The sequence below is a fragment of the Anopheles ziemanni genome, chromosome 3 (assembly GCF_943734765.1).
Source record: "Anopheles ziemanni chromosome 3, idAnoZiCoDA_A2_x.2, whole genome shotgun sequence".
Classification (NCBI taxonomy): domain Eukaryota; kingdom Metazoa; phylum Arthropoda; class Insecta; order Diptera; family Culicidae; genus Anopheles; species Anopheles ziemanni.
Genome location: NC_080706.1, coordinates 2,377,724 through 2,390,259, shown reverse-complemented (window position 1 = coordinate 2,390,259; position 12,536 = coordinate 2,377,724). Strand labels below are relative to the sequence as shown.

General features: G+C 46.1%; 1 protein-coding gene across 1 annotated transcript; it reads left to right on the top strand.

The window, feature by feature from the left end:
• Positions 1–3,275: 3,275 nt before the first annotated feature.
• On the top strand, positions 3,276–6,489 carry LOC131289174 (replication factor C subunit 1). The gene is made up of 2 exons (XM_058318383.1): positions 3,276–3,284; positions 3,343–6,489. Exons 1-2 carry the CDS (start codon positions 3,276–3,278, stop codon positions 6,487–6,489), a joined length of 3,156 nt encoding a protein of 1,051 aa, XP_058174366.1.
• Positions 6,490–12,536: the final 6,047 nt, after the last annotated feature.

Here is a 12,536-nt window from a genome sequence, read left to right as displayed (position 1 = left end):
CACCCACAAGTAGCCCCCGGGGCCCTTTCTTCTTCTGCTACCTCCCAAGAAGCCTCCTAACCTACATTCGGGAAGTACGAAAGCGTACGTCACGATCGCCGGCGAAAGAGTCAAAGAGCAGAGTGACCGACGCGTAGACGGACCACGGGCAGCTAATTTTCCTGGAAGGATTTTATAAATTTATCCAACTTCGTCGCGGCTCCGTCTCGAGCGGATAAATCCTTTCCGTGCGCGGACGAAAGGTGAGTGATAATAAAATTAAATCGATCTTCTCCCTTGGTATTCAGGGTTAGCAAGAAGAGGCGAAGAAAACGTTACTACCCGTCCGAAGAGCTAACGAAGAGAAGCAATCGAATCGGAATAAAAGCACCGAATCAAAAGGATGGCATCTGAAAGGTGGTGTTCTCGATCTTCTTCTCCCAAGGCCGGCGTCGGCAAGGTGATAGCGTGCGGGATAGATTAGAATCTCCGGATAGCCGAGAGATAAAGTTCCCCAGGACAGGGACGGAGGCGGGGGTGCGGGAAACGGATTAGATCTAGACCGGTCGATACCGTGTGGTCGATATATAGCCTTTTTGCCCGTGACGAGGGTGAGCTCAACGAATTAGGTGTAACGTGTATTTCAATATTTATTTTATTATTAATGACCATCGTTTTATTTATGCTCCAGACGTTCGCCGTTGCCGTCTCGTGACGGTCTTTGTCATCCTTCCTTTTTTTTTTTTGGTTATTGGTCCTGCCCGAAGGAATCTCTCTAAACTCCTTCGGTTTGCAAATACGATCGCCTTTTTTAACTCTTCGCCCGGGTGCATCCGAATGCCAACGCAAGGTCGCAGTTAAAAGGCTAGGCTAAACAAGAGACCCAATATCCAAGTGCATCCCCTAACAGAGGGGCTGGTCGGAAATCACAACTGAATGCATAGCTAATTTTGTTAAATTGTAATATATGACTTTTTAAAGGTCTTATGCTCACGGACGCGCCCGAGCGTTTAGGTTGTTTGTTTCGTTTCATCGTTTGATTTTTTTATTGGTTATCCTTTTGCCCAGTTAGATGTGGAAGAGTAGAAATAAAAAAGGGAAACATCAAAAAGGTGCTCACGGGAAAGGTCACGGTGATTTACCCATTGGGAATGCCCGTGGCCCAGCGATATCTACCTGGAGCAAGGACCCGGCACCGTTTTAGTGTGTTGTTTATTTTTATTTCAACTTGTCTGAACTATTCGTTTGGTTTTCTAAGCTCTCGCCTATTTGAAGAACGCATTTGAAGCCTAACGGGACTCAAGAGGTCGAAATAAAATAGCTTTTGCGCTAGACAAATGGGCGTCAGATTGGTTGGAAAAGGGTTCACCTAGAAATAGGCTCGCGAAAGAAATCGAAAGCATCTTTTCATTACGTTACTTTCGCAAGCAAAACTCGATCGTGCTCGATATGGTGGCCAATAAATAAATCATAATTTGGCATCTGCGACTGGACCGAATATCAATTATAATGTCACCGCGTCTCCGTGGGTCCTCCGTTAGTCAAACGAATCCCTGCTTCGGGACCGACGCCGACCGGCGCAGACTGGCAGACGAAATAATTTATGAACTGACTTATAATTCGATTATCTTCAAAGATATCTCCGACTGCCCACCGCGAAATGTCACCGGGGCTGTATGTGGATCTGTTTTTGTCCCAAGTTCCCATTTCCCCGCCGACCGTCTGGTTCGGATTGGTTCTGGTTGATTTTTGGCTGCCAATCTTGTTCCGTCAGCCAGTTTGTCATGCGGGCCAGTCTAAAGGCTGATGATCGTGCGAGAAGATAGGAAGCACTACCACCGACCAAAGGAGCATTAAAAAATCGGTTCGTCTCTAGAGTCCCAACCCATTGATTGATGGGTGATCGAGTTGAAGTTGTGGACGATCATAAAATAAATAAAAAATATTAATGTGCAACATCTGTACGTCCTCGAGCTTGCAAAGCTCGGTTGCGATCGGTGGGAATGCAGAAGATTCAAACACGAGCTTTTTATCGTAAAACATCGGATCCACTTCATGCCAACTGTTGCGAGCTACAAAAAGACACTATGCAGTTTGAATCGCTTCAATTAAATTTTTAACATCTTATCCATAGTTATTGATGCAATTATTAACATTTCAGCGTAATTTTTATCTTCCATAACCTTTTTTTCACATGAAATGAAGCTTCTTATGAGTTGGTTGAAGAAATATAATTAGAACTAATTTCATTGAATAAATTTCGCTTTACTTCAAGATTTGGTATAGATAAAAAAAACACACACACCGGAGGAGATTATGAATAAAACATGAACGATTGGGATCCCTTTCCGTGCGCATCTCCGGCGCTCTGAATGTGCGACTTATGCATTCTTTAAATTTATAAAATTGTTTCCAATAAATTATCGAATGGTATCGATCATTTTTTTTTTTTTTCATGTAAGATGTTTCCCATTTCTCGGTTTGTGATTGATTTGGTTTTTGTGTTCACGCATCCCGCATAATCGCTGGCGCCATCTCGAAAGTCTTCCACGGATGGAAGATAAATGTTCGATCAATTTTTGTTTGTCTTTTTTATCTAGGGAAAAACCTACCAAGTACATACACACACAGCTAATGCAAGTCGCTAACGAAATCTCTCATAAGCAGGATGTTTTAGGCAGGACCTACCGAATCATCAAACGTATTGCTTTTCGGGAATATCTGTGCTTCTACTTCTCTTTGATTTTTTGGGTTATGCTTATGGTTTAGTGCTAATGTTCGGTAGAAAAAAGCCTAGCGATTCACTCATCAAAATATTGATCCAACTCTATACTTTTTTGAATTGTACTACAAAAACTTTTTTTTTTTTTGTGACGTCCGAAATTTCGAAATTGAATACACCTATTAAGTTCAATGGCTTCACAATTGCCAACGTATAGACAAAATGCTAGTTATAAAAACTGTTAAATAATAAATTATGGAAAAAAATGTTATAATTATTTAAAATTCTTTATAGTAAAATTCAAAAGAATTAACAAATGTCATGCGAATCGATTTGCCAATGTGTGGAAGAGGCTTCAGCATTTTGACAGCTGCTGTCAAACGAGCGCTGTCATACGAATGCTTTCAATCGCGCGAAATTTTCCCAGTCGTCAACAAACTAAATATTCTTGCATAGCAGCCGCGTTTTTGTGAATTTAAAGTGTGAAATAGTCTACATTTTTTTAATTTACCAATATCTTTCAGAAAGTGTACTATAAATCAAACTATTTCCGTGTGTTTAACCGAGCAGGAACATGTCAATGGTGCGTAGAATGTTTGGCAAGGTGGTGTCGTTTCCTTAATGACTTCTTGTTTTCACAGGATATTCGATCGTTTTTTGGCCGCGGCGGATCGGCCGCGAAGCCTTCGAAGGCGCCGGAACCGGCCAAGACGCCCAATGCGAAGCGAAAGGCTGTTATCATCAGCGACGACGAAGAGGAAACTGAACGTCCAATCAAACGAAGCGACAAAGAAGCACCACCATCAACAACGGCAGCTGCAAAGAAACGACGTGTGATCGACTCGGATGATGAGAAAACTCCGGTAAAGAAGAAACCCGTCGAGGTCAGGCCCAAGCTCGAAAAACTGAAGCCGGTAAATGTGACCGATGTGTTCAGCTCGGCACCGGTGAAACGCGTGGAACTACCGAAGATACCGAAGAAGAAAACCTTGGAACCGGTGGCTATTGAACAGGCGGAAGCGGAAGAGGAGGATGTGATCCCGGTCACTCCACAGCCGGAGAAAAAGTCCCAAAGGAAAGATAGGAATGGGAACGACAAGACACCGGAAAAGCCGAAAACGTCTCCGATTGAAAAGAAGGTTGTCAAGCGGGAATCCAGTCGAGAAGACGAACCCAAGAAAACGTATGTCATTCCGGAGGCATCCGATAAGCCGAAAACGTCTCCGATTGAAAAGAAAGTTGTCAAGCGGGAATCCAGTCAAGAAGATGAGCCTAAGAAGAAGCATGTCACACCGGAAAAAAAGAGAACGATTGAACCAACGGCCACTCCCAAAAGTGAATCAAGCAAGAGCAAAAAGAATCTCAACGAATCCGTCAAAGATCCGAACGATTCCGTGTTGACCGACGAGGAACGTCACGAGCGTAAGCGAATGTCGGCGATTCTGTACCAGAAGTTCAAAAACCGTCAAGGACCGGCCAATCCGGGCTCGAAGGAAATTCCCGAAGGAAAGCCAAACTGCCTCGTGGGCTTACAGTTTGTCATAACGGGCGTCCTGGAATCGATGGAGCGGGATGAATGTGCGCAGGTGATAAAAGATTTGGGCGGCAAGGTGGTGGGAGCCGTATCTAAGAAGGTTACCCACATGGTTATCGGAGACGATGCCGGTCCAAAAAAGATTGCTCAAGCGGAAGATCTAGGAATAACCACGTTGACCGAAGACGGGCTGCTTAACTTGATTCGTGAAAAGTCGGGCCAGAAGAAAACTCCGGAGCCAAAGAAGGTTTCCAGTGAATCTGAAAGTGGCATCGAGAAGAAGCGCAAGGAGTCGCCCCGGGAGGAGAAGGAAGTGAAGAAAGTAAAGGTAGAAAAGCCATCTAATGCACGCTCCCCAAGTAAGCCCAAAGGCGATGCAGGAAAATCGGAAGCTGCCTCCGTTAAGGTAAAGGTGGAAAAATCACCTACGAAGCAAGTGAAGCAACCCGAGAAGAAACCGTCCCCTCGCAAGGAACCGGATGTTGAAATTGCCAATGTCAAACGAGAAATGACCGACTACCAGAAAGATATTCAAAGTGTGGATAATATGGCTTGGGTGGATAAGTATAAGCCGACGAGCACGAAACAGATCATTGGGCAGCTGGGCGCAAGCAGTAACGTACAAAAGTTGACCACTTGGCTTTCGACCTGGTACAAGAACAATGATGGTACGAAAAAGCACGCTAAACCGAACCCTTGGGCCAAGAATGATTCTGGGGCTGCATTTAAGGCCGCGCTTCTCTCGGGACCGCCCGGTGTTGGAAAGACAACGACGGCCACGTTGGTTTGCCGGGAGTTGGGATTCGACACGGTAGAGTTTAATGCCTCCGATACTCGCAGCAAGAGGTTGCTGAAGGAGGAAGTGTCCGAGCTTCTGAACACCAAATCACTGGCCGGGTACTTTGGTGGCAAGAGCGATAAAGTTTCCAGCAAACACGTGCTGTTGATGGACGAAGTGGACGGGATGGCGGGTAACGAGGATCGGGGCGGAATGCAGGAGCTGATCGCGTTGATTAAAGACAGCCACATTCCGGTCATTTGCATGTGTAACGATCGGAACCATCCGAAGATCCGATCGTTGGTGAACTATTGCTTCGATCTCCGCTTTAACCGCCCTCGCGTGGAGCAAATAAAGGGCGCCATGATGTCGGTTTGTTTCAAGGAAGGGCTCAAACTGAGTCCGGGTGTGCTGGAGGAGATTATCACCGGCACTGGAGGTGATGTACGGCAAACGTTGAACCATCTGGCGTTGTACAGTGCTGGTAAGTCGATGGCAGCATCGATGTCGGTCGACTCGGCCAAGAAGCAAGCGGACTCCTCCAAGAAGGACATTAAGATTGGTCCGTGGGATGTGATAAGAAAGGTGTTTTCCGCCGAAGATCACAAGACCATGACGCTGAACGATAAAGCCGACCTATTCTTTCACGATTACAACATTGCGCCGCTGTTTGTTCAGGAGAACTATTTGAAAGTACAACCGAAAGCTCCCCGGACCGAGTGGCTGGATCGGATTGCGCTTACGGCGGATAGTTTAAGCAGGGGTGACATGGTTGATCGAAGAATTCGTTCGAACATGGCGTGGACATTGCTGCCCGTGCAGGCCATGTACAGTTCGGTGATGCCCGGAGAGTTTATGGAAGGCCATTTTACCGGGCAGATAAACTTCCCCGGATGGTTAGGTAAAAACTCGAAATCAACCAAACGCAAGCGGTTGGCACAGGAGATTCACGACCATACGAGGGTAGCTACGTCCGGATCGAGGCTTGCCATTCGGCTGGACTATGCACCGCATCTGCTGAGGTCGATCGTACAGCCGCTTCAACGGCGCGGAGCAGAAGGAGTCAACGATTCGCTGGAAGTGATCAAAGAATATCGCTTGCTGAGGGAAGACATCGATTCACTGGTGGAGCTCAGTACGTGGCCGAAGAACAAGAGCCCAATGGATTCGGTGGATGGAAAGGTTAAGGCGGCCCTCACGAGGGCGTACAATAAAGTCATTGCTCCGTACTCGTACTCCGCCATGGCGACGGTGAAGAAGAAGACGCACGACGCCGGGCAGGATGAAATGGACGGATTGTACATGGATGGTGAACAGGATGCAGCGCCTCAGCAGGTCGAGTCGGACGAAGAGGAAAAAGAGGACAAACTGGACGATAATGCTTTCATTAAAATTAAGAAAAAGCCTGCCGCCGGCGGATCCACTAAAGCTGGTACTTCAAAAGCAAGTGCTCCTGCAAAGGGAAAGAAAAAGTGAAATCCTTCCGGTTGTTAAATTTGAATCTAATTTTCGGAATAAAAGTTGGCAAATACAAGGCGAACAAGGCTTGAAAATAATTTGTAATGTATTCCTCCTATTAGGTAATTTTGTAGTTATTTGTTGAATATTTTATTTTTGTTAATTTTAATTAACGTTTTTAGTCAGTATTTCAAGTTGTGGCCAAGGTTCTTGAAGCTTGTTGATGTCAGTTTCGCGCGCTGCAGCTTCGTTCTAGTGGTGGGTAAATCGAATCCCCAAATCCGAATCCCAACCCATCAAACAGTCGCGAGACGATGTAGCAATAGTGCGGGATAACCTCAGGTAATAGACATTGTGCTGCATTTCTTTGATAAAAATAGGTTCATGAATTTTTCTCGAACCTAAGATATTCACATTCACATCAACTTCAATTAGGTTCGGATCAAGTTAACACCGAATCAAATCTGGTCCCAAACCAATCACATCTGATTCATATCCAACCAATCATATCTGAATCGAATCTCACACAAATCACATTTGATTCGAATCCCAAACAAATCAAATCTGATTCGAATCCCAATCGAATCAAGTCTTTAGAATCCGTCAAATGGGATTCGAATCTTTGGAATCCGTGTAGGGATCGATTCTTTGAATCTTCCGAATCCCGATGCTGCCAACACTAATTCTGTCTAGTGCCCTGAACACTTCAATCTACGGGCCATTTTGGGCGTGAAAAGATGAAAATCGCGTCGTGATCCGCAGAGAAAGTGCTTGCAAAATGTAAGTTCCTGTCTTTCCGACACGATTTGTGCTGTGAAAAGTGTGTTAATGTGGATTCAATCGAGAAAACATGTAATGTAAGCGGAATGTCTATTTTGGTGCGCTTTTCGGTAGCGAGAATAAGAAAACAAAGATCACTGACACGCATGAGGGGAGTGAAAAAAACATGTATGTTACATGTTTTCAATTATTTACAACAAATAGGCTGCGTTGAATTGTTTATGCCCTCGCGAAACGGTCCGGTGTGAAAAGTTCTTTGTGAAAAATGAAGTTTTGCACAGCTCCTGGGGTGGTTCAGTCGGTCCCAGAGGAAAACATCCCATCGTTTTGGGCTTGGCAGGGAATGATGTAAAAAGACGGGCGGAGGGACAGTTTAGTGACGACGTCAAACCACCGCGCACCGTTATCGCTGGGGAAGAAGATAGCGACCGCGAACCATACGGTTTTTGTAGTGATTTTAATTCGATAAACATATCACCGAGCCACCCGGGATGGGCTGCGGAAGGCTTAATGGTGATAAAAATGATGAACCAGGCTACCTGGCGAAGTGTTTGTTCCCAGAGTGAGTGCAATAAGACGTTACGAAAGGTGACCCCGCACTGGAACTATTAGGTTTGACCGTTCGTAAGATGGTGATAATGATAATGATGATTAGCAAAGCAAATTAAATTTCAATCGCTAACATTCCCCCTAGGGGAAGTGAAACGCTCCCAACCAGATGTTGAAGCACTTGCAGTTCTGCGGTACGTGTCTCGCATAGGGAAATGAAAATTCTAAAGTGCCAACTTGGATGACCTAGTAATTTTCCTAGGCAAACAAAATCGAGCAAATCGGAACGGCGGAAGAATCGCTGGGCAACCAACGGCAACGACATCCTTACCCGCCCTTGCCCGTGTCCCAGCGTCGTCAAGTTGACTGTTGACCCCTAGCCTAGATATTCCCGAACCTATCCGAACGTCGTCGGGCGCGACGTGGGGTTGAGTAGTGGTGGAATGCCATGTGCGGGATAGGACAACAAGGAAACTCGACTACCCGACCAGACCATTTCATTCGGTTCGTCCTCGCCGAAAGTGTGTCACGTCAGGATACTACGAAAGCACTTGAGTATGGGTGCGACAAACACCACCGTACGTGTACGTGATTCCGAAAGCGTTTGATTGCACCTCTGCAGTGTGAATTAGTGAACAGCAAGCAAGCAAAGACCAAGGCTGGGTCGGAAGATATTTGAGCATCAGTGGAAAAACAAAAAAAAACTGTGGCACGATTTTAATGGGGTTTATAAAACCCACCCCGAGCTGGCTACAGGAACGATGAATAATCAAACGGATATCCTGCCCAAATTCCACACCCATTCGCGAGCATCTTCTTGAAAGTGCGTGCGCAGACGAAAACACGAGCTCACGAGCGACCGACGGAACGGAAGACCGACGATGGGCTTGAGGGGCACGGTGGAGTGGTATGAAATTTTCTGGAGCAAAAAGTACCAGGTCGCCCCAGGTCGTTCACCATCCGCATGGGGCGACCCGCCCGTTTTCATTCGTCCTTTGACACCGCGCTAAGGAGAAACTCGTTCCGAAATTAAGTTTGTCTTCATTAGTACACAAGGTTCTGGTGAGCAAGTTATTACACTATTCGGCCGCCTCATTTCTTATTCAAATGTAGTTTGATTAGGCGCTAGTGGAAGCACGGCGTGAAATTACAACGACGCCGAACGCGTTATCGCCCACATTCCGCACGGGGTGGTGGAGGTCACCACACACGAAGACGAAGCAACTCCCGAGGTCGACGGTGGGAGACAACACCGTTGGGGAGGAGCGCTGGAGTTCATCGGAGTTGTAAATAATAAATTGGAGCTAGGGTTGGAGGTTTGACCTAGTTTCTTCCTGCGCCTGGGATGGTGTGGTCCGTTTGGAATTCTACGGAGGATGAAGTTTTCCAGCATCATCTTGGCGCACAACAAATGTGATTCCGGTCCAATTTACCGAAACAACGGTTGATATTTTTATCCTTCCAGCAGAGACGCCAACCCTTGGTGGGTCAATTTAAGTTTTCGGCTGGCGTGAAATCGGATCGCTCGAAAGTAATCATGCTAACGACACACACCACCTGAAGAAGACATTGACACTAACCACCGCACCATGGAAATAGAGCCGGAGCGTGCAAGTGCTGATAAATTTGCTTCGGTTTGCAAATTGATGAGCCAATTGTGTTTGCAATTTGCACCAACAAACTATCATCTGACGGACCGATGCTCTCAATGCCAATGCCCGTCGTTTACTTATGGAGACCAAGGGGGGCACTGCCTGCTGTTAACACTGTACAAAGGATAAGGAAGAAGAACTTGTTATCGTTACCTTCTACAGTTCAGATTAGTCGATAGTTTTGCCACAAACACTAGTGGGCTACTAGATGAACCACTCGGACACGAAAATGGTATGGGTAGTCAAAATGTGTATGAAACGGTCGATCTTAGAGCACGTTCGCTAACTTTTCGTCCCCAAAGGGCGGCCGCTAGATTATGAAGAACCATTGTGTAAGCTATGCAAACACGTCATTAGTAACCCCGGAGCCTTCTTCCTGGGACTACATTATGGCCAGCATCGTACGCCAGGTTCTTTGACCAGCATAGCCCCTCCTAAACGGAGAAGCAGAATCGATCGCCAGGCTCGGAGTTTTCCCAGGGAAAGGCGTAGCTTATTTTAGTACCATTATGTTTATGTTTTATGGGTCTCTGGTGTATGTCTGCTGCAGGGAAAAAGTCGGGCCAACAACCGGAAGACCCGGGTGAAGAAAAAGGAGCAAAAAGGGCGAGCGAGAAAGAGAGACAGTTTTCCCTTCCTATGATTGATGGCGGAGACCAACGGGACGAGCGTCTGTAAAAGACTTACTGAATATTTGAAGACGAAATTCTGGTAATGCACGCTCCATGCCCGTTTCCTCATCACGGACATTCTTCAGCCCACAACTGGAGCATAACGAAACATCAGTCGGACGAACTTATTCGCCATGTGTCGTACGGCGGTACGATTTGTTTTTCCCATTTTTTTTCTCCCCCAACTGCGGCAGAATAAAGCAGCTCCGCAAATCGAACGAGAACGAGGAAAACGGGTTCCCCTTTGTGAGCGTGGCCGGGCCGCTTGAAAAAGGAAAACTCTTTTCATACCGGTGCGGCTTTTCACTCGACTCGCGCGGCCACATTCAAACCACACTGCCGTTGGTCGTATACACACGGGTTTGAATCGGGTTTTCCTTCTGTTCCTTTTTGGTTTCAGCGACGACGATCCCCGACCAACGGCCAGAACGTGGCTAATGTTTGTGTGTTTGTGCTAATGGGGTTTTGTACGCTTGCTTTTCCGTTATGAGCAGGGAATACCTTCATCACCACAAAGACGGCCTTCTCCGGTATCCGCGAGAGTATACGCGACCAGAACCAGAAACCCTACGAAACCCCTCACAAGGCCTCCGGTTTCACCGGTTTAGCGATTTGTTGTTTTAATGTGGGCGAATAGGGGTGGGAGGGGGGAGCCGGATGGACGTGGGAGGATGTTTCGGCGGAGGTGCATTTCCTCTTTCGTCACAGCCATCTTGAAGAAGACGACAAAGACAACGACGACGACGACGACGGACGACTCTTGCCACACAATTTGCACGATTACATTCGTGTCACTCGGTTCCGTTGCGGATTGCTGCTGCTTTACGTTGCTATGCCCTGCATCATTTTATGGATTCTTGTTGGCCCTTTTGTGGTGAAAAGTCGACATCAAATCGAACAGAACGGCGTAACTGGACACACAAAGACAATTTCCCCATATGAGTCATGCCCACTAAGGGAGGAAAAAAGAACTTACTACAAGAAGTCACATAATTCTTGCATAGAGAAAAACACCAAGAACCCTTTCTCTGGCACCACCATCGTTCTGCGGGAAGCTATAAATGGCACCGGGATCGCGATCCTACGCCTATTCGGGGTGCGTCGTCCCGTTGGCGTTCCCGGCACCGCGCGCGATCGTGGAGAGGGCATTCGTTGCGTATGATCAGTGTTTTTCACCAGCCACGGAAACCGGTATGTTTATTTACTCACCATCTTCGCGCTTCGATGCGTCGTCGCGCCTTTGCGTCCTCCGGGTCGCTTTGCCTCCGATGGTTCGGTGTGTGGAACTGTATTACTCATTTACTTTATGGTGTAATGGATGTTGGAAATCGTTTGCTGGAAAGAGCAATGTGCTGTGCTGATGCGACGATAAATCTTCCAACCCCTTCCTTGTACTCGTTTACTTCCACCGGGAAGGTTTCGGCGGACATCTATTTTAAAAATTCATCCACTCGTGATGAGTTTGCCGAGCATTACTCGCTCTTTGTACACGACGGAAATCATCTTTTTTTTGCGAACTCTTGGGTGCGCTGAAATGTTCAGCGACAATGTGTCATGATGGTGGTGTGCCTTAAGCTGGAATGCATCGCGTCAGGCATGGATGCACTTTGTGGGTCAAAGCTTTCGATTGAACAGGGCGCGGGTGGTTTATTGTTTGATATGTGATAAATTTGAAAAATGGAATGGCGCATTCCCTTACGACGAGAGAGAGAGAGAGTGAGCAATGTCGAGCTTCTAGTTGGGTATAAATCATCATTTGTGCATCAGACATCGGGAAAAGGGAAAGAATACCAACGAAGGGATCGATTAAGGGGGATGAAAAAAAAGCAGATAAAGATCGTTGATAATTGATCCACTTTAATTGATATCAATTACCAGCAGGCATCAGAAGGTTTCTCATGAACCCAAATGGTTTGTTCGGTTGATTTGACATAATATTATGAAAAATTTAGTTCATCAATCAACATCAAAAATATATTGATCATGTTAACAATGATCGTAAAATATGTCATTAAATCGTACTTGAACTGTAGTGTATAAATATGATTATCTTTTTAATAGAATATTTCTACATCTCTTCTTACAGGGCAATATAAACGATAAAAACCTATGAAAAGCCGACGCGATGAACAAGCAAAACGCAACCGAAACTGGCTAAAACATCATCATCACCGAATGGCTTCCCAGTAACTCGTCGCACTGGAAGTTGCCGTGTACATATAACATACAACCATGCGTGTTACGTTATGAGAAATATCAAGCAAAGATCACACATCACTATCAGAGTCAGTATCAACCAAAAGCGTCGACGGCAGCAGAACGTCAACGTACGGTTTGGAAGGAAATCATTCCCAGCCGTGAATCGAAGCAAGCCGTGATTGAGCTGAACGAACGACCTCCTGTAGCAATATGT